This window comes from Eumetopias jubatus, unplaced genomic scaffold (assembly GCF_037043125.1).
Source record: "Eumetopias jubatus isolate StellerSeaLion01/CBP00866 unplaced genomic scaffold, mEumJub1_p1.0 scaffold_3, whole genome shotgun sequence".
Classification (NCBI taxonomy): Eukaryota; Metazoa; Chordata; class Mammalia; order Carnivora; family Otariidae; genus Eumetopias; species Eumetopias jubatus.
The window spans coordinates 8544071-8567269 of NW_028274809.1; the positions used below are offsets into that span (position 1 = coordinate 8544071).

At 40.5% G+C, this 23199-nt stretch overlaps 1 protein-coding gene across 11 annotated transcripts in view; it reads right to left on the bottom strand.

The window, feature by feature from the left end:
* The window catches only part of DIS3L2 (DIS3 like 3'-5' exoribonuclease 2), a 355216-nt gene that overhangs the window by 277656 nt on the left and 54361 nt on the right, over window positions 1-23199 (bottom strand). For all 11 annotated transcript variants that reach the window (XM_088021501.1, XM_028105173.2, XM_028105172.2 and 8 more), the window contains 4 exons: window positions 23050-23199; window positions 22356-22513; window positions 14309-14362; window positions 5194-5295 (listed from right to left, as the gene is read on the bottom strand). In XM_088021501.1, coding sequence (XP_087877627.1) covers window positions 5194-5295; window positions 14309-14362; window positions 22356-22513; window positions 23050-23101 — 366 coding nt within the window. In that variant the 5' untranslated portion in view covers window positions 23102-23199. The remainder of the gene's footprint in view (window positions 1-5193; window positions 5296-14308; window positions 14363-22355; window positions 22514-23049) is intronic.

The window sequence follows — 23199 nt, forward strand, 5'->3', positions numbered from 1 at the left end:
CGAAGGCAGTCGCTTAACCAACTGAGCCACCCAGGCGCCCACGCTTAACTTTTTAAGTAACTGCCAAACTGTGTTCCAAAGTGACTATACCATTTTATATTCCCACCAGCAGTGTATGAGGGCTCCAGATGCTCCACATCCTTCTCAACACTGGTTTTGGTCAATCTTTTTAATGTTTGCCATTCCAGCAGTTTTATAGTTCTATCTTGTGCTTTTAATTTGTATTTTCTTAATGACTGATTATGTCAAGCATCTTTTCCTATGGTTATTTGCTATCCAAATATCTTATTTAGTAAAGTATCTCTTCAAATCTTTAGTACAGTTTTTAAACAGTTGTCTGTTACTGACTTAAAAGAGTTCTTTAGGGGCGCCTGGGTGGCTCAGTCGTTAAGTGTCTGCCTTCGGCTCAGGTCATGATCCCAGGGTCCTGGGATCGAGCCCCGCATCAGGCTCCCTGCTCAGCGGGGAGCCTGCTTCTCCCTCTCCTACTCTCTCTGCTTGTGTTCCCTCTCTCGCTGTGTTTCTCTCTGTCAAATGAATAAATAAAATCTTTAAAAATAAATAAATAAATAAAAGAGTTCTTCACAGTCTAGATAAAAGTCTTCGGTCAGATAAATGTTTTGCAAATATTTTCTCCTAGTCTGTAGCTTGCCTTGTTGTAACAGTGTTTACTGAAGAGCAAAAGTTTTACAATTCTGAGCAAGTCAAATTTATTGATTTTTTTCTTTTATGTTTCATATTTAAGAAATATTTGTCAAATCTAAGATCGCTATAATTTTCCCCTTATAGAAAGTTCATACTTTTACACAAACATTTATATCTACAATCCATTTCAAGTTAATTTCTTCATATAGCACAAGGTAAGGGTCAAAGTTCATTATTTTTCATAAGGCTATACAACTGTAATAGCACATTTGTTGAAAAGAGATCCTTTCCCCACTGAATTACCTTGGCACCTTTGTAGAAAATCAATTAATCATATATGTATGGGTCTATTTCAGGACTCTCTACTCTGTTCCATTGATCTATATGTCTATCTTGATATTACCACACAGTCCTGATTACCAGAGCTTTATAGTAAGTCTTGAAATCAGGCAACATGCAACCTCCAGTTTTGTTCTTCTCTGTTTGGGCTATCCTGGGCCCTTTGCACAACCATATAAATCTTAAAATCAGTCTGTTGATTTCTATAAAGAAGCCTGCTACAATTATCTTTGGGATTGTGCTTAATCTATAGATCAATCTGAATAGAACTGGCATCTTAACAATACTGAGTCTTTTAATTCATGAGCATGGTATTTCTCACCGTTTACTGAAGTCTTATGTAATTTTTCCCAGTGATGATTACAGTTTTAGTGTACATGTCTTGTAAGTGGTCAAAATTTGGTCAAATTTTTCCCTCAGTATATCATACTTTTGATCCTATTAAAAAGATACTTGAATAAATTTTTTTAATTTCCAATTTTTCATTGCTAATATATAGGAGTACAATTGATTTTTTCATATCAAACTTCTGTCCTCCAACCTTGCTAATCTCACTTATTAGTTCTAGCAGCTTTTTGTAGATTCCTTAGGATTTTATAGGTAGAAAATCATATGATCTGAGAATAAAGAGAGTTTTACTTCTTCCTTTCCAATCTGAATGCTTTTTTTTTCTTTTGCTTTATTGTGCTGGCTCGAATATCCAGTACAGTGTTGAATAAAGGGGATGAGAAGAGACATTCTTACCTCATTCCCAATGGTGGAGGAAAAGCATTCAGTCTTTCACCTTACTAAGAATGGTAACATCTCTAGAGATATTCTTTGCCAGATTGAGGAAGTAATCTTTTATTTCTAGTTTGCTGTGAGTTTTTATTATGAATGGTTGTGGACTTTTGTCAATTGTATTTTCTGCATCTATTAAAATGATGGCACTGACTGAAATATGGTGTTTAGTCTATTAATACGGTGAATTACATCAAATGGCTTTTCAAATATTAAACCAACTTTGCATGCCTGAGATAAACCCCATTTGCTCCTGTTGTATTACCCTTGTAATATAATATGTTGCTGGATTCTATTTGCTAATGTTTTGTTGAGGACTTTTCAACTATGTTTGTGGGGAGTACTGGTCTGTAGCTTTCTTCTCTTATAATGTCTTTTCCTAGTTTTGGTATTAGGGCAATGCTGCCTTCATAGGATGAGTTGAAAAAGATTTCCTCCTCTTGCATTTTCTGAAAGCATTTGTGTAGACTCGGGATTATTTCTTCCTTAAATGTTTAGTAGAATTTATGAGTAATGAACCATCTAGGCCTCCATATATTCTCAACATCTCTATTAACATGTTGGAAAAGAAATTAAAACTTAACATGGCCAAGCAGAACTCACAATTTTTGCACCCAAACATGCTCTTCCCTACTATTCCTCTTTTTAATTAATGACATCATACTCACCCACTTGGCTTAAACCAGAATCTTAATCCTTGATTCCCCCCTTCCACTCATCCTACCCCTCAAATCCATCTTCAAGTCCCATAAGCTCTACTTTCAAAATACATCCCTACTTCTCTCCATCTTTACCGTCATGACTCAGTCTACGTCTCCTAACTGGCCATGCCAACACACATTGCCCCCACTAATTCCATTCTCCAAATAGCAGCCAGAGTAATTTTTGTCTAAATAAGACCATGTCACTCCCTGGCTTAAAACTCCCATCTGGCCCTTAATCTCTTCTGCCTTTAGATATTAACTGTAAAATAGAAAAACAACAAGCTGTGTCAATACAGCCTGAGTATACTGACTGTGGGAACGCTGTAAGAATTTCAGTAAATTCTTATCTGCTTAACTAGCTCCACTGACCTAGGAATTACAAAATCACAAATGCAGGCCTCTTGGGAAAAAACACAACTTTGCTGTGTTCAGTCTCAAAGGAGGTATAGGCTTTTGTCTAGAAGCAAAGGCACCAAGGCAGAAATAAGAATGCCGAAGTCCTAAGCTGTCCTTCTACAACTTTTGATAACAATAAACACCCTCACCTCCAACCTACTCGCATCTTCTTAGGCTTCCTGTCCAAAGCAAGAGTGCATCTGACAGTACCGGGAAAGGCTATGCTTGCTGGTCTTAAATACAAATGGGGTGAAGAACCAGGAAAATAATGCAACTGATTTATTTATTCGTATGTTTGTTTTTTTAGCCATCCCTGGCCACAGCTAAGGTAGGAAGGATGTCAGGCAACTTGGCCTTGCTCTTTTTTTTTTCCCCACAGAGTTTATCTATCCATTTGAGAGAGTGTGCAAGAGCGGGGGCAGAGGGAGAAGCAGATTCTCTGCTGAGCATGCAACGCAGGGCTTGATCCCAGGACCCCGAGTTCATGACCTGAGCCGGAGACAGACACTTAACCGACTGAACCACCCAAGCGCCCTGGCCTTGCTCTTTCTGAATCAACCTCACCCATCTCTGCAGAGCTCAACAGGTGCTCTACTATATGCTCTCCATTCCTATTATTCTTCAGCCAGTCAACACCTTACACCTGCTCTGGTCAGCTCTAGACTCACCCAATTTGCTAATTACTCTTCTATTTCTTTCTATTCTACCCATTCTCACTCCTTAAGTTAAAGGAAACCACCATCTTTCTTGTTCCTTCTCTGGGTCATCTAATTATGCCTCTTTACTCCCTCAAATGACCTCTAGGGATAATTCCTTTAGTTTGACCAGGCCTGAATGCACTCCTCTTACCTTCTCAGATCTCATCAACACTGCGCTAGATGATGCTTTCCAGAAAAGAGGAAGTGGCCCAAATCAATCTATGTTCCTAGGACCTGGAACCAACCCTTAGCTGTGCTCCTGGGGAATCAAGGGAGGATAGAATCACAGCTGGCAGCAACTGGGGCTGGGCTGGGGGATGGGGCTAGGATGACTGACTCTTATAAAACACTCTGCACTTAACTTCACGGCACTAATCATAATTATCCTTACATCTGTGTGTTAGTATCTGTCTCTTCCTACGTGCACTCCCCATCAGACTGAAAGCTCCAGGAAGGCAAGAGCTATGTCTCTTGATCATTAACATACCTACACCCTAGAAATGCCCATTCTGACTCACTCTAACCCTATCAGATAAAAACAAATTTACATCTTGACAAAGCTTTGAGATAAAGTAGTATGTCTTCCATTTCTGTAAAAGCTAATAATAAAAACTGACATTGCTTGAACTGCTACCATGGGTCAGGCACCATTCTAGGATTTTTACATGAATTCTCATTTAATCTTCATGACAAACCTATGAAGTAGGTACTATGATTATTCCCATTTTACAGATGAGGGCTTTGAGGCACAGAAAGGTTATATAATTCACCCAAGGTTATATAGATGAGTGGCAGAAATGGAATTCAAACCCAAGGAGCCTAGCCTAAAACCCCACTCTATTAATCCCTACAGTACCTCTCACTGAAGAGGACACCATATTCCTCAATACCAGTGAGTTGAGCCAAATAAAATAAAAGATATGAAGAAATGCTATGAAGAAAAACCCAGACTTAGACACACAAGTTGCCAGGTCTACAAGACAATTCAAAGAAACTGCTACTATGAATCATTTACTTAAAACAAATTGGTTTTATTTAAAACAATCATCAAAAAACACATTTTTCTTTTCAATTGACATATACAGAGACTAAAACCCAGGATATTCTCACGTTAAAAACATTTTCTTCTGCCACCAGATCCCTGTTTTATTAAAAGACAGAGTCTATTTTTGTCTGCCAAGGAAAGCCGAATCACCAAACTGGAACCTACAGAACTGGGTATGTGTTGCTTGGGTTTTCCCGTAGAGGCAGCAAGAACGTGTAAAGACTGCCACCATGCCCATGGCTTTGTCTTTCCAGTTCTCCCACCATTAAATGTGGGAAAATAACACATATCAGAAGTTTCAATGTGCCCTGCAAGCTTTTCTTCTATACTAAAAATTACCAGAAATCAATGCAAGGCATATGACAGGGAAGACAGATCACAGGGAGGGAGCAAGGAGAACAACTCAAATCATTAAATGTCTGCCCACCAGATGCTTCTAAGTTCAAAGCACTGCATGGCTGGCTTCTGAGGCAACTATAGGACCTTAGGAGTCCGTGACTACTCCAATTTATGATGTTTCACAGCTGCACCATAGAATAAAAAGGTCCTGAGTAGTGTATTATTAGAAAAGGAAAATTTAACTCACCTTCCATTGCTCCTCTGGAAGCAGCTTCACGACCACCAGATCCCCATTCAAGGCTCTATTACGAGCAACAACCCCATCGATAAAAATGTCTCGATCACCATCCTAGGTTGAAGAGAGAACATAATCAGCTTACCAAGACCTGGAACCAAAAATTACTTCCTTGGTTTAAAAACTGTAGACTCTACAATCTGTCCACTGACTTAACAAGAACACTAAGAGGGAAATCAGTTTCTCTGGGACTAAACAGAAATGGGGATGAACACACAAAAGCAGGTTAACAGAATGTTAAAGAAATTTCAAAAACATAAGAGAAGATCTCCCACAGGCAGACCAAAAACAAACAAAAATACATAAAGTAAAAAACTGAGACTACATGCTTTCATAACTGAAATGAGAAAGAAGTTATCCTTTCTTGTTTTAAATAAAATAAAGCATGATGATACCCTTTCTATGCTAATTTTTTTTAAGTATCAGAGAAGGGTGAAACATAGAAGGTTTGCAAGAAAACAGAAGAACAACAAATATAATTCCCTAAGAAAACCAACTTAGGACAGGAGCAACAACCAGCTCCAGGATCTGAGTTCTCTAAAGAAGAAACCAGCAAAATCATAATCCTCCCACTGAGAAAATGACAGAGAAAGCAAACTGCGGTTGCTTTTATGGAGACCTAGATAGAAGGCAAAGAAGAAAAGGAAAGGGACATGAGATTCATGAAGCATTCTCACACTCCTTCACTCTCTGACTGAGAAGCAGGGTGAACTCCCTACTGTGAACACAAGGCATGGACACCTTTGTCCTCAATCACATGCTTACAAATAACCCACGTTAGGGACAGTGTGGTCTCAGGATCCTTGGGGTCACAGAAAGATCGGCAGTGCCTGAATGTGGCAGTTCCCAGGCATCGGAGTGGGGAAGCCGGCTGTAATCAGTGAGCCCAGGAGTGGGCTCTCAGCTCCGGGTTGCCGTAAACCGCAAACCACACAGTTGGGCGACCCCTCCCAGCAAGCAGCAGAATCACCAGAAGACTTCCCCAGGAGGAGTGGCATGTTTGTGAGCTGCAGGAGTCTGCAGGGTTTGGAGACTCTAAAAGGGGTCGTGTGCCTGAGATAGAAACGCTCAGTCCCAGGCTGGGTAAGCATGGAGTACCGAAAGAGACCAGGGAGTGACTGACTTCTTTTCCCTGCGGGCACCCTGAGGAGTAGGGCCCAAGGGCCGGAGATCGGCAGGCTGCCATTTTCATTCCAGATTACTTAACCTGGCCCCCTGGTAAGGGCGGTGCAATTCTGCCCTGGGCAAAGACACTTGAGAAACAGCACAACAGGCCCCTCACCCAGAAGATCAGCAAGAAGACAGGCTAAGACCAAGTTTACCAATCACGGAGAACCGCAAGACTCCAATGCTAGAGGAAAAAAGTATATAGAATTTATGTTTTTTTCCCCCATGATTCTTTACTCTTTCAATTTTAACTTTTTTCTTTTTCTTTTCCTTTTTTTTTTTAAGATTTTATTTATTTATTTGACAGAGAGAGAGCACAAGCAGGGGGAGTGGCAGGCAGAGGGAGAGGGAGAAACAGGCTCCCCGCTGAGCAGGGAGCCCAATGCAGGACTCAATCCCAGGGCCCTGGGATCATGACCTGAACCAAAGGCAGACACCCCACCAACTGAGCCACCCAGGTACCCTCTCTTTCCTTTTTCAATGAATTTCTTATTTTATCAACTCCTTTGTTAAAATCTTTTTTAATTTTCATTTTTATATTTATATTCTATCCTTTTATTTATTTTTGTATATATGTAAGTTTTTCTTTCTTTACAACTTTGGGGTACAGTTTCTTCTAACAAACAGACCAAAATACACCCAGAATCTAGTGTATGGCTCTGTTCTCTTCACCTTTTTTTTTTGTTGTTTTTTTGTTAAAGTCTTTAATTTTCATCTTTATAGTTACATTCTATCCTTTCACTGTATTTATTTATTTTTGTATGTATATAAGTTTTTCTTTCTTTACAATTTTGAGATGTAGTTTCTTCTAACAAACCAACCAAAATACACTCAGGATATAGTGTATTGCTCTGTTCTGTTCACCTGTCTGTTTATATTCCTTTTTTTTTTTTTGGTCTTTTAATTTCATTTTTACAATTACATTCTATCCTTTCATTGTATTTAATTTTATTTTTGTACATATATAAGTTTTTCTTTCTTTAAAATTTTGGGATCTAGTTTTCTAACAAACAGACCAAAATGCACACAGGATCCTGTGTATTGCTCTGTTTTTTCCACCTGTCTGATTATATGCTCTTTTTTTTAATTTTTTTTTCAGTTTCGGGTCTCTTCTGATTTGTTTAGTGTATACTTCTCTGGGGTCATTGTTTCCATTTTAGTATTTTGTTCTCTTATTCATCTATGCTCCTCTGGACAGAATGACAAGACAGGAAAAACCATGTTGGAACTAGAGTTCAGAATAACGATTATACAAATACTAACTGGGCTTGAAAAAAGCATAGAAGACACTAGAGAATCCCTTTCTGGAGAAATAAAAGAACGAAAATCTAATCAAGTCAAAATAAAAAAGGTATTAATGAGATGCAATCAAAAATGGAGGCTCTAACTGCTAGGATAAATGAGGCAGAAGAGAGAACTAGTGATATAGAAGACCAAATGATGAAGAATAAGGAAGCTGAGAAAAAGAGAGAGAAACAACTACTGGATCATGAGGGGAGAATTCAAGAGATAAGTGATACCATAAAGCACAACAATATGAGAATAATTGGGGTCGCAGAAGAAGAGGAAAGAGAGAGAGGGCTAGAAGGTATATTGAAGCAAATTACAGCAGAGAACTTCCCTAATCTGGGGGAGGAAATAGGCATCAAAATCCAAGAGGCAAAGAGAAGCCCCCTCAAAATCAATAAAAATAGGTGAATGCCCCAATATATAATAGTGAAACTTACAAATCTCAGAGACAAAGAGAAGATTCTGAAAGCAGCTCGGGACAAGAGGTCTGTAACCTACAAGGGTAGAAACATTAGACTGGCAGCAGACCTATCCATGGAGACCTGGCAGGCCAGAAAGGACTGGCATGATGTATTCAGGGTGCTAAACGAGAAAAATATGCAGCCAACAATACTTTATCCAGCTAGGGTGTCATTCAAAATATAAGGAGTGATAAAAATCTTCCAGGACAAACAGAAACTAAAAGAATTTGCAAACACCAAACCAGTCCTACAAGAAACATCAAAAGGGGTCCTCTAAGCAAAGAGAGAGCCCAAAAGTAGTAACACAGACCAGAAAGGAACAGAGACAATATACAGTAACAGTCACCTTACAGGCAATACAAAGGTACTAAATTCATATCTTTCAATAGTTACCCTGAATGTAAATGGGCTAAATTAGATTGGATAAAAAAAAGCCAGATCCATCAATATGCTGTCTGCAAGAGACTCATTTTAGATCCAAAGACGCCTCCAGATTTAAAGTGATGGGGTGGAAAACCATTTATCATGCTAAAGGACATCAAAAGAAAGCTGGGGTGGCAATCCTTATATCAGACAAATTAGATTTTAAACCAAAGATTGTAATAAGAGATGAGAAAGGACACTATATCATAATTAAAGGGTCTATCCAACAAGAAGATCTAATAATTGTACATTTTTATGCCCCTAACATGGGAGCAGCCAATTATATAAGCCAATTAATAACAAAATCAAAGAAACACATTGATAATAACACAAAAATAGTAGAGGACTTTAACACCCCCTTCACTGCAATGGACAGATCATCGAAGCAGAAGATCAGCAAGGAAATAAGGGCTTTGAATGACACACTGGACCAGATGGACTTCACAGATATATCCAGACCATTCCATCTCAAAGCAACAGAATACACATTCTTCTCAAGTACACATGGAAAGCGTTCATTTTTCGTAAAAGAAGTAATAGCAAACAGGCTTAGAAAACCACCACTCAAAATTTTCTAGGTAGAGACACTTGGTATAGATAAGACTTAACACTCAACAGATTAAAGGTGATTACTGTAACAATTCAGTTAAAAATTAGCATTCCAAATTCACCAAATCTGCCCTGCCAGCACCAAAAATGGGACATTAGACACTCAGCATTTTTTATCGTTTCCAATTACAAACCATGAGAGATCTTTTAGAACAGTTTTTCTGTTCAATTTCCAACCTAACCATGGGCTGACAGCTGTGGCCGGCACATGCTGCCAAACCTGACCCACCCTAGTCCCTGAGGTACCACTACCGTGTTAGCCACAAAGACAGAATCACTGCAGTTGACCTCATGTTGAGCTTCTCGGAGAAATAAGGAAGAGGCAACCACTAAACTGAACGTGAACAACTGCAGGGTGGCACATGGTCATCAGTCGCTGCCTTCTGCAATTTATGTAGCAATAGAGTCCCTCCAACTTCCCCAGAATGAAGAGAGCTGTTTGGAAGTCATCCCAACCCATGATCACTGGTCAAAACACATGGAATGAAATATCTCTCTCAGAAGCAGGTACACCACCCCCAGACAGCTCAGATTTTAAGATGGTAAGATACTGCTATTGTCACATTCCCATCCGAAGAAATCAAGAAGGGCAGGGCCAAGTTGAACCTCAGACAATACACAAATCTCCAGGTATTGCGTCACTGCTCAGCTCTTACTGGTTTCATTCAGAAGCCCGTACCTATTGCAGAATCTCTTATTTTAAAGACCATAAACGTGGGAACAACTCAATATTAAAAGTTCGAGTCATCCCATTTAACTACTTTTAAAGGCCAAAGAGTTCAGCTCTTTATTTGAATGTCAAAGACTAGCTCTACCCGCCAGAAAGAATAGATAAAAAAGGAAAATGGATAATGAACCACCCTGGAGGAAATATAATGGGACCTGGGGGTAATCTAACTAAATACTTAGGAGGCTTTCAAGCAGGGAGGACAACCCAAGAGCATTCTCTATCAATGGAATAGCTCCCTTTGGACAAAATAAATTCCACAGATGTTCAAAGGGTACCTCCCATGACAAGATGCACAAAAAAGTTATAAAACCTCTCGCACCATCGTAATTCAGAACGGAGCCTGTACTTTTTGTAAAAAGCCAAGTTTCTATAGCCAGTCCATTTCTCCTCTGCTATCCTATCCCCAAACAGGAGAAAAAGGCATCTCAATAATATCAATTTATCTTGGTTTGCTTGAAAGTCACATGGTTTTACTCTATCTTACTTTTACTGAGAACCTCAGGAGACCAGCAGGGACATATATAAGTGACTTCTCCCATGTATTTTGGCTTTGTCAAAAGAAAATGAAAATCAACTTTCTATCAGCTGAAATTATAATGAACGTAAGTCAGCATTCCCCAAAACAAAGTACTTTTTTAATAACAAAGTGATGATGAATTCACTGTTCTTAGCCAACTGACGTAAATAGTATTTTAACATAGCAAATGACATTGTATAAATTCACAACTGTTTTTAGAGTCAGTAAGAACCTAAATAATCATATCTAGCCTATTTCTGTCTCTCCAAAAACTTTATAATTTTAAATTATAATTCAGAATTTTAAAATTGTAAGGAACATTAGACAATCTAACCCATCGCTAGTTTTAAAAATAAGTAATCTTTTCAATTTCTTATTGTCAGAGCAAAGGCTACATCTTCTTTTCTAACAATTCCTGTTTTTACGCTTCCCGCTAAAGCAGGGGACAGGTAACATTCAGGCCCTGGTTCTGATATTCTACTCCTAGTCCACCAGTGAGCATTTTTCCAGTTCATACCAGTTCACACTTGACATGGACATTAGCTACGTATACTCATAAATCCAGACCAGTGGTGGTTGTGGAATTCATCTACACATAACTTACTGCTTCTACTATCTCCTTCCTCAAGGCTTTCTAGAATGCCTCTAAACACTGAAACTCACCAAAAACCCCGCAAAACTAGAATGTAGGATTGTTCCAGTATCTACAACCAAAATTTACAACTGGGCCTTGATAGAGCTTTTACAGTCAGGTCTTAAGTTACTTAGAGGTGAATTCTTTAGCATTTTTTTCTCCCTCTGAGACAATATTACTACTCCATTAGTGGCCAAATAGGAGAATAAGGGGCATAAAAATAAGCCAATCCTAACATCACAACTGTCTAAAAGATTCTTAATAGGACATGCCAGGAATATAATTTCAAGTAGGAGAACAACTTGGGCTTTTGAAACATTGGTAACTTTTGCTTCTTAACTTCCTTTAACAAGCCGAATTAAACTGTGACAACACATCATTTGCACCTATAAATCAGATGAATTTAACTTATAGGAACCTAACTAGGCCTAGAGGACCTTTGCTCTGGCCCTTCTCCAGTCACACTCCTCCCCATAGGTAAAGAGTTCTCGGGGCCAAATGGATGTGCATCCCTGGAGTAATCAGCCCCAAGCCATACACAGGCATCTTCCCCAGGTCTGTCTGCCCGAAGGCAGACCACAGTCACTGGTGGCACGCACTGGACTTGACAGGTGGCTAAAGGGCTATTTCTAAGGCATGTGGACAGAACTTGGACATGTGGGGTAAGATGCTCACATAGGTACATGCAAGGGCCCTCACTGGATGGGGGGTGGGGGGCATGGTGGAGACAGCAAAGAGGGGACAGGGAGCCAGGACTGACAAGGGAAGAGGGGCAGGCCAGAGGCAGACCCTCTCCATGCGGCCACACTTGAGGATGGAGCTCCAAGGAGTCTACATTTGAACCCAGGTACACAGAGGTATATTTAACAAGAAATATATTTTATTTGTCATGAATGTATTTTACCTAACAGTTTGTTAGTTTGATTTATAACTTCTAAATATTTTTTTAAAGATTTTATTTATTTATTTGACAGAGAGAGACAGCCAGAGAGGGAACACAAGCAGGGGGAGTGGGAGGGAGAAGCAGGCTTCCTGCGGAGCAGGGAGCCCGATGCGGGGCTGGATCCCAGGACCCTGGGATCACGACCTGAGCCGAAGGCAGACGCTTAACGACTGAGCTACCCAGGCGCCCCTATAACTTCTAAATATTTAATACAAAGTATGTGTGCCTCCATTTGTACTCTTGTCCTAGGCCCCACACTTGTCAGAAACCAGCCTACCAGGGATCCAACTTAGGGAAATTCCATACGCTGTACTCAGGGAAGAAAACAAGCAAGCAGTCAAATTTTCAAAATGCTCTATTAGTTCCCTTAACATTCCAGTCAATGACAGCAAACTTCAGTGGACACAGGAGATGGGAGGCTTGTAATGTGCTCAGCTCCCAAGTGTCTCTCAGGATGAGCTCCTTACTCCACTGGCTATTATTTTCATGCTTAAAAACCCATGTTTTTCATACACCGGGTCTCTATTATAATTGAGCTCCCTCAACTGGTATGCCAATGAAGAAACAGTTATTCTTTCTAAAGTAGAGAAAATGCTAGTTATGCTGGACTTCCGGAGAGATGATCTGTCTCTAATGTGGCATATTCCTAAGAGATTTTCATGGGTAATTTTTACCATCACTGAATGTGATTTTTGCCTTATGAGCAAAGTCAGGAATCGAACACCATGTAAACTGTGCTTCCACAGAATGATGAACCTGCTCCTGCAGCTAAGTCACTGCCTCAAAGCTGACCCTCAGTTGCACAAAGTACCAGGGTCAGAATATATAGCATGGTCCGTCAATGGAGCAGAACAGGATTCAGAGAGAACAAGGTGACACGTCAGTGATACTTTTTACCTAATTCACTGGGTAAGATGCAACTTGAGATACAAATGTGAATCCTTGACTTCTGTAGGGCAAGGGGGAAAAAAAGAACTAAACTGAGCTTGAGAATAGGCCTTAAGGTTACTGGAACACCACTACAACCTGGGAAGCACATGACTGAACTTGTATTCTCACTAAACTTGCCCTTTAACATCATGAAATATGTTAACTGAAATATATATACGTATTCCATTTCCGCATCAATAAGCTCAAGTTTATTGGGGCGCCCGGGTGGCTCAATCGGTTAAGCGTCTGCCTTTGGCTCGGGTCGTGGTCCCGGGGTCCTAGGATCGAGCCCCGCATCGGGCTCCCTGCTCGGCAGGAAGCCTGCTTCTCCCTCTCCAGCTCCTCTTGCTTGTGCTCTCTCTCTCTCTCTGTGCCCCTCTCTGTCAAATGAATAAAATCTTTAAAAAAAAAAAAAAAGCATCTGCCTTCAGCTCAGGTCATGATCTCAGGGTCCTGGGATCAGGCCCCGCATCGGGCTCCCTGCTCCGCAGGGAGAACTGCTTCTCCCTCTCCCACTCCCCCTGCTTGTGTTCCCTCTCTCGCTGTCTCTCTGTCAAATAAATAAATAAAATCTATTAAATAAATAAATAAACAAACAGATAAATAAATAAATAAGCTCAAGTTTATTCCTATACTCTCTTCTACTGTTAAAACACCTCTAATTCTACAGCTATCCTATTTACAGCAGCCTGGAAAAGTCACGTCAGGAATTTGAGAACATTGCTCTCCTAGCTTTGCACAATCGAGCCTTATCCAGAGACCTCCGGCTAACTCTATGTCAGAGTGAACTTCCCTGAACAACAGAGAGCCTGGTAAAATGACATGCATGGAAGAAAGGATATAAAGACCCAGCGGTGAAGAGCCCTGTACCAAGTCCTATCACCTGCAGAAAAGTGAGAAAGTGAGAAACTCTGACCAAAAGAAAAAAGCATTACATGTTTTTTTTTTTTTGGACAAATTTGCAGATTAGCTCATGCAGTAGATCGAAAGTAGATAGCATATTTGTTTGGGAAAGATTAACTTAAATCAGTGGAAAAACCCATAAATCCCTTTCAGCTATAAACCAAGGGCATCCAGCTCCAAGAACTGGTGGGTGTCTGTGTGGGCTCAGCTGCTCGCCACAGCCCTAGTAACAACTAGTAACAAATACCATCCCCTCCACTTGCAGTGAGAGTGTAAGACTGACAGAAGGGGTTGTTAGCCAAAGGCAAATTTTGCTTATTTAAATTTGAAACAAATCCTTGCCCATCCTCGATTTTGTTTTACTACTCTGCTTTTTAGTTAGAATATATGATTTCACTTTCAGAGCACATCTAAAAAATTAAATGTGACATTGAGTTTATTATAAAGTTATTGAACTTACCGGGGAAGGAATGAAGGCTTCATGAAACTTCTTTGGATTAATTCTCAATACACCCTTTAAAATAAAAAAAAATAAAAGCTGTGAAAATTTAACTAGTTATCTACCTAGAAGCTTTCCATACCTATGTTATTCTCCAATAAAACGTTTTTGAATTAATTAAACAGCACAATCTAGAAAAAAATTTAGGCCTAGGAGAACTACTCATTTAATGCATGAAACATGATTTCTACTGATGTCTGCAACACAGGGTTCCATCAAAAACTGAAAGCCCACACTGGCACCTGGCTGTGAACAGGCAGAGGTGAGAAGGAACAGAGCTTGGCATGGAGTGGGAAAGTGGCAACTACTGGGATTTTATGTGCCCCCGTACGCTAGGCTCCACACTGAAACCTTTACTTTAAGAAAAGATTGTAGGGGATTACGTCTCACTACATAATGGCCTTTTTTATTCACTGAGATCTTTCTACGCTTGCTTGTTTCCGTGACAATTTTCAAAGTGATACAGGTTGATTTCCAACCTGCATACTTAACCTTGAGAGACCAGATGCATATTTTTTTACTCTGGCCCTTCTGCAGAGCTGAATGAGTCAATAATTCAAAATGGTCCAGAACCAGCTCTTAATGTAAATGGGAATCCTGGCTCCGACAGCCAGGCCACCCAGTCTGCCTTCAACTTCATGTTATTCCAGCACCAAATCAGGGTCTGCTTCTATTTACGCACAGGGGTGCAGGTGGGGGCCGTCTTCAATAGCAGTTCAGTATTTTAGGCTCTTGCAGGAAGCTGTAACCCTCCCAAGGTTCCAGCTGCATTTGAAGGCCACTGGAACACATGGAGAGAGGCAGTTATTTTCCTAAGAGCCAGACTCAAAGGGTGGCTTGAGAAAGTGTTTTAAATAACATTTTCCCCCTAAAATGTTGAAAGACTCAAAGATACATTAATTAATAAAATAGGTGAGGGCATAAAATAAAGGAGAAAATAGTTCTCCCCTTCACTGGTGCACCATGTATGCTTAAATTACAAATGGCCATGCAACAGCTTATACTATTGTTAACATCCCAAGCAGACTTAATTCAAAATTTATTGAATACTATATTCAAGACCCTGAGACAATGTAGAGAGAGATGATGATCAAGCTCAGCCCTTGTTTATGAAGTAAAATATGACGGATGCTGTAAGCGAGGATACAGCTGACTTTCAACTGGGGGCGCTAGGAAAGGCTCCACAGACAGTGTCTGACCTGGTCCCTGATGGAGGAGAAAAACTTGCCGATAAATCAGAAGGGAAATGCAGGCAAAGAACACCATGTAAGCAAGAGTGCTTAAGAGGGCAAATACTCTCCCATCATGCTGTAACTCTGCTTAGGGTAAGAGAGAGGGGGGACGGGAGACAAGGTTGGCAAAACTCCCCGAGGCCAGACCCTTTTCATGAATGTCACTGTAATTTCACTTCTAGAGCAGCTGTTTTTCTGTTGGGGGGAGGGAGACAAAACGCTTATTACATTTATCCTAAACTTTCACCTACTCATCCAACAAAATTCCCTGAAGATTCACATGGCAGGCACTACGCTAAGTGATGGGGACACAATGGAAAGAAATAATAGTCTGCCCTCACAGAGCACAGTGTCTAGTGAAGGGAAGACACTCCTTGATTTATTTATCAAGTCCATTCACTCAAGTTAAATTTTTTAAAAATTCATTTTCTCATTCCAGGCATTGCTTTCTGACCTAAGGTTTGTTTTGTTTTTCCCCCTCAATTGCTATTCTTCTATCATCCCTTTCAGTTCAGTGAATGGTTACAACCTCTACACCACAGTAGAGAGATAAGAATGTCTTCTGCTGTCAAAGGACCTTTAAGTACAGAGCACGTAGCGAGTCTAACGCTGGGCTCAAAAGAAAGAGGTTGCTCAGGGCTCTGTCTAGGCTCTATTTAGAAGAACAGATATGAAAGATTCTACTCTTGATCCTCTATCCCAGACATCCTGATATATAAAAGCATACAGGGAACGACAGAAGCCTTGTTCAAGAAAAACATTTGCAGTTTTGAGTGGAGCATACTCTTAAGAAATGGACCTCAGGAACAGACTCCCTTGGGAGTGCAAATCGTACTGAGGAAAAAGAAACTAACAGAATTCCACAGAAGACCAGAGTCCACCCCACAGCCTGATGAAAGAAGCTGTCAGTAAAGCATGTCAAGAAATGGTCTTTTTTTTTTTTATACAACATAATGGGTTTATATTTAATATAGTACTTCTCATCATGGAGATGTTACTAAGTTAATACAAAGGTTTGTTTTTTTTTAACATTAAATCTCTTCTCCATTCCAATGTCAAGATATTTTTTTACATTAAATTACATATTGTCCCCATCTTAACATTAGATATTTTTCTTACCCCCCCAGGCTTCCCCACTGTAACTTTAAAATAATTTTTTTTCCCCTCCATTCTTGATCAAAATCTACATCCTTTGAAGAGCATGTCATTAGCTCCTGCTATATCTCCTCAGTGCTGTCACTGGTTCAAACCTTTTCACTAATGTTTTGACTCGTAGCTCAGTGTCTTCCTCTGCATCGCCATTCCTATAAACACTTATGGAACTTTGCATCCACATGGTTGACCAGACAACCCAAGCCGGTCACTCCAGCCACCTTTTCTTCCACCCATGCTAACCACTCTCCCCCATGTTCACTGCTGTCTCTTGGCACCGTTGCTAATGATACCGACTCCAAACATGAAAACTCAAATATCACACTTTCTGATCACAATCTTCTATCCTCCCATCTCACTTAAGGTAAAAACCCCACTTCAATAATTCTTTGTCTTCACTAAGACTTCCAACCCATGGACCTGATCACACTTTGTCCCCACACCGGGTTGAGTCACTTCCTTGGCCACTTAGTTGCCATGGCCTGTCATTACCTCCTGCCCTTGGAAACCCTGAGTCTTGGGCCACTCTCCCTCTTCTATTCAACTAGCAAGCCCTCACTCTCAGTTAACCCCAACTATCTGCCTTCTCCATGCTCACACCCAAGGAGCTGAATGTTACTGTAGAAAAATACCACACAACGGGGCTAATTAGCCTAACTTGGCAATCACAAACATGTTTTATTTGGCTTACAGGATGTTTGAGAATACTTAAAGCAAAGGAATTTCACACATAAATTTGTATTTCTTGAAAAACCAGCTAACCCTCCATGGCAGCAACCACCTGAGTTGAATAACAAACACTTCTCTTATAGCAATAAAAAAAAAATCTCAAGTAACACTTATATAAGTATACTACATGTTACACGCTGTTTTAAGAGCTTATATCCATCAACTAATTTAACCTTCAAATCAATCCTATGAGGTAGGTACTACTGTTCTCCCTTTTACCAATAAGAACACCGAGGTGCTGAGAGGTGCCCACCTGCACACCACACTCAAGCCCAGCAGTCTGGTTCCAGAGTCCTCGCTCGTAACTGCCTCGACTGCCTCTGCTTGCCACAGTCATCACCAGGGCCTCTGCTCATTTATGCCATCTGCTCCCTTCCCCCAGCACCACCTTCCAACCCTCTGTCTTCCCTGTCTCGGTTAATGGAAACATCATCCATCTAGTGGCTTGACTCAAAACTTAGGAGTCCTGCTTTATTCCTCCCTTTGCCTCACCTTCACATTTAAGCCATCAGCTTCCTGCCAGTTCCGGCTCCACTGCAGTCCATTCCCGGCCATCTTCCCTGCCACCGCCCTTCTCTCCTTGTTCCATTTACTCTAATGGCCTTCCACGTGGTCACCCAGCTTCCACTTGAGTCTGTTCACCTCACAACTGCCAGAGAGATGTTTTTAAAGCATAAAATACACCATGCCCTCTCCCTACTGAAGCCTTTCAGTTTTAATAAAATCCAACTCTCCAACACAGCCTCGCTGTGGCGGCTGCCTGACTCTCCAGCTTATTCCTGCATCGTAATTCCCTTTGCTCGCTATGTCCAACAGCTCCCTTTATGTTCCTCAAAAACACCAAGCCTTTTTTCTGCCTGCTATTCTTCCACTAGCTGGTCTCTCTGCCTATGCTGTTCTTTGCCTAATTCTCCTGAGAGCTGGCTCATTTTCACCCTTCAGATTTCAGCTCAGAAATCACCTGCTCAGAGCAGCTAACCACCCCATGTAAAGTGGCTCTCTCTAATTCTTCATTTTTCATCTTTCTTACTTCCCTAGCAGTGCTCAGCACATGCTGTAATTCCCTCTTTATGTCTTTGGTTGTGTTTGCTTGTCTCCCCCAGTGAATCACCTCTCTCACTCACTGGTATATGCCTGGCACTTAGTAGACAGTCAAGAAACATGAGCTAATTAATGAATGCTACAGAGCTGAAGCTCTCCCACCAGCCCTGCCAGTAATTTTATGAAGATCATCTGTGCCTTCCGAATGGTTGGGCAGCACACTGTAATGTCACCTCTATTTTTCTCTTTAATTCATACCCAAGTGTTCTCCAGCTGATTTCAGTCTTAACAAATGGTGAAGGTCCTAGAAACTAACCCATCCTGTACTATCTTCCTGGACTAGGAATTCTTGTAAGGTCCAAAAACAACTTTACACCAATATTCTATTTTCAGGGGAACTCTGACATCATGCCTCAGGTGCTCTGGGGTATCAACCTGAGCCACCTTCAGCCAAAGCATCACCTGAGATCAGGAAACCAGCCAATTCTTCCATCATACCCATGTTACTCTGGCCATCACCCCAAATCTGAGTCCCCTCCAGGCCTATCCCATACTTTCATTTCTTCCAACACCTCCTATAACAACCTCCTATACCGTATCTATGGAGAAAGGATGTATGTATGATGTGAGAACTTGTTTACAAAAAAAAAGGTTTCTTTTTTTTCAAAATTACATGTACATGATCATGTGTTACTGCTGGTCAGTTCAAACACAGGAAAGAGATTCCTTTGGTCACTATGGATTCCTCATTCCCACATAGGGCAAAACACCAATGAAATGTCAAATTATTGTTCGAAGTATTGAAAACAAAATAAAAGTATTATTCTACTCCTATTTTTAAAATATCTCCTTAATATCTCTCAATAAAAGTTTCTTCTCTGGATGGGGAGAAAAAAAGGGATGTCACAATATACTTAAATTTGAATATAAAAGTTAACAAATACTTACAAGTGTATCTAATAAGTTTACTTTTCTCCAACATCTAAATAGCTTTTCTTGTCTAGCTTTTTATCTTACCCATCAAAGCCTGAACACATAAAGTTCATATCAGAAAGCAGATGGACTCTGTTTCCCTGCCTATGAAAATCTTATTTACAGTGTTGTATATTTCACACGGTGACCTCATATCTGGAACCCATTCCTCTCCCCATCTGCAAAGAACAACTGTTCTCATCTGTGGGGGGAGGCTCTGGCTCCAGAGTCTCATGATGTCACAAGCCAGGAGGAATCACTTACAAACTCCTGGGAAAGAGAGTTGTTATATTGATCAGCTTTTTGTTTTGTTTTAATATCAGCAAAGAGTTGCTTCAAAAGTAAAAATTAATAGGAAGGAGCAAAAACTGTATCATTCCAGAATATTTTCCTCATCCTATCTCTATAAATTCTATAACCAAAATTGTAAGCAATTTTTCTTCCAAGTTACAACAGAGTTTCCCTCACCCTTCTTCAAAAGACAGTACCCTGATCCTTTATTCACTCAGTAAATAAATATTTATTCAATATAAACTTATTACACATCAATCAAATGTCACACACTGGGCTAATTTGTGGGAACAAGAGACAACCCTCCCCACAAGAAAGTGAATGGTCTATTTGAGGAAACACAAATACCAAGAAATGATAATAAGTTTAGAATAAAGGATAAACAATGAAGTCAGATTCAAGAAAATAGTCATGGCCAATTCTGACTGGAGAATTAAAATAAGGCTTCTCAAAAGGGGTAACATTTAGGTAGGGACGTAAAGTTCAAGCACAATTACATCAAGATAATGGGAGAAAGCATTCCAAGCACTAGGAACAGTGTGTACAGAGTCATGGAGAAAGCAAAGAGCAGAGTTTTTACAGGGAAGGTCTTAAAGGTCAGGGTGAATAGAGCAGCATGTACCTGAAGGAGTGGCAGGAGATGAAAATGGGAAAAGCACAAAGGGTCCTCGTCCGTGAAACAAGATGAAGGCCAAGAAACTTGTAGATAAAATGGAGTTCAGCAAGTGGATTGAAGGGGAAAGAGCAAATGAACGGATTAAGGAAGGGACAAATGTCCAAATGCAGCTTCAACTCCCCTGAGAGGCCTCCTCAAAGAAATCCAAGAGAAGTTAAAAAAAGGGGGGGGGCTAATAGTATCTCTAAAATCAGAAAGATCAACTCATTTGTTAAAAAGTTTTCCATTCCAGAGTCAATAAAAACACTAATGCAAAAAGACATGAGCACCCCATGTTCACTGCAGCATTATTTATAATAAACAAGTTATGAAAACAACCTAAATGTCCACTGAAGGAGGAATGGATAAAGAAATTGCGGTACACACACACACACACACACACAGAAGCGCGCACACACACACTGGAATATTACTCAGCCAAAAAAAAGGATGATATCTTGCCATTTGTGACCACATGAATGGACCTCAAAGACATTATGCTATGTGAAACAGGTCAAACAGAGAAAGACAAATACTGCTGGGTCTCTTATATGTGGAATCTTAAAAAACAAAACAAAAAAAACCCCTCAGAGATAGACTGGTGGTTGCCAGAGGAGGCGGGGATCCAGGGCAAAGGCAGAGGGTAGATGAAGGCAGTCAAACAAAAAAAAGAATCTACATTAATCATATGTGCACTTGACCACAGGTAAATACAAAAAGGTGATTAAAAAGGAAAAGAAGATGACAGTATCTGTTCACTGGCTGGATCTTAAGCCAAAACAAATATAAAAGCTGGGCTCTCAGAATGAGAGAAATGAGAGAATGTGCTCAGAATGGAACACAACCAACATGTGCAAGTGAGCCAGGTCACACATGGGAATGCCTCTATATACCAATCCAGTAATTATAAAATACGCTTAATTCAAAGAATATGTGCCCCTACCTCACTCTCCGTCTCATCATTACCTACTTCCTGCCTCATATTTCATGCCTAAGGAGACCTAAGCGGCCTTAACCCACATTGTTTCACAAGTCATGTTTTCATGGGTGCTACTACCTCTACCACCTTCTCACATACAGATCACTCATGTAATAGGCCCCAACTAGTCATCCTTCAATATTCACCAAGAAGTCACCTCCTCCAGGCTCCCAGTTTCTCCCAACATCCTCTCATACAGCCTGGTAACACTTTTATTTGAGCACTTACTATTTATCCCCAAATCATCCATTCACATGACTGCCTGCCCACACTGGGCTGGGAGCTCAAAGAACAGAAAACCAATCCCATCCACCTTCATCTCGAGAGCATCCAGGCACCACACTCCCAACTATGAACTCTTCCCGGCTCACAGTGGATGCTCAACAAACTTTTGCTGAGCCAAACCACTGACCTAGATTGTAAAAGTATTCTGTAAACTATAAAGCACTCAACAAATATTGTCTGGTGCTATTTAGTGGTTCCTTTTCAAGCCTAGTCTCCATCATTTAGCATCCACGTGCTCCAGGCAAACTGAACTCTCAATGCTCCTTACAGCCAAACCCTATTTCCCACTTCTGTCTCAGTAGCGCACACTGGTCTCTCCGTCCGTAAAGCTCTTTCTCTTACCTTCACTTGTTCCAACTGTGCCAATTCATGGCCTGGTCCAAATATATGCTTTCCAATAAAACATCCCTAGACAAAAAAAAAAAAATTCCTAGACAACCCTAACTTTAAGTAATGGCTCCTTCCTCTCAAATCTCAGAGCACTTGGTCTGTCTGTCTTGTGGTGCTTACCACCCCAAACCGCACTGTAGGTGTAGAAGTGGGAAGCCCTGTGCCTGCTCTCGCACCATGTCCCTCAAGCACACAATACAGAACAAAAAACAGTTTAATGAGCAATAGATTACTTCTGATTCCACATAGTCAAGGAATAGCCGCCTATTATGTTTTAAGCACCTGGATAAGTGTTCCTCTCTTCAAGCCGTCTGAGACATCCTCCTTGGACATGTAGGTTTCAAATATGCTCTTTTTCTTCCCTCGTATGGACTTGTTCTTTGACTTTTTGTCACCTGGCGAAGCACCAACACCATGTGGGCCAACCACAGAGGACACACCTAGAAACATGAGGCAGCAATCAACTCTTTCCTCAACCAAACATCTCTGTATTTTTAAAGTGAAGACATTTTACCTTTTTTTTTTAATGTAGAACGACTAATGAAAGAATGAAATGCTCGGATAATGATTTCAAATAGTCACAAAAAGGAAAGAATGAGTAAGGAAACATGAATAAAATGTACACAGATGAGACTTAAGCTTTAAATCAGCACCACAACATGCACAGAACACAATCTGAATAATGGGTTCAATATGCTTTGCTGTTTATAGACACAAACTTTTTAAAATAGGAATTACTAAAAGATTGTCTCTTTTCTGGAGGAAACCAAACAAACTTTTCTGTACTCAATATAACAATACATTAAGACAACAAGAAACCACACTTAATTCTAGAATAAATAACATGGAAGAATAACAGGTCACCAAAAGAACTATAGTGCCCCTCAGCCCTAAGACCCGCCCTGTGCCTCCATTCCACTGTTATTTCATTTCAGGTCTCCAGTTGCTAGAATAGACTCCATTTTCCTTTTGCTACCTCTGGGGGTCCCCAGGGGCCGGAGGTTCAGCCTGCAGTCAGGATGGCTCATTACTGGTTCCAAGGTCGCCTCTTCTCTCCAGATCCAGGGGAGGCCTCCACTGCTCAGCTCAGAGTTCTTCCTGCCTTGAGTAGCTCAGTCGTCACTAG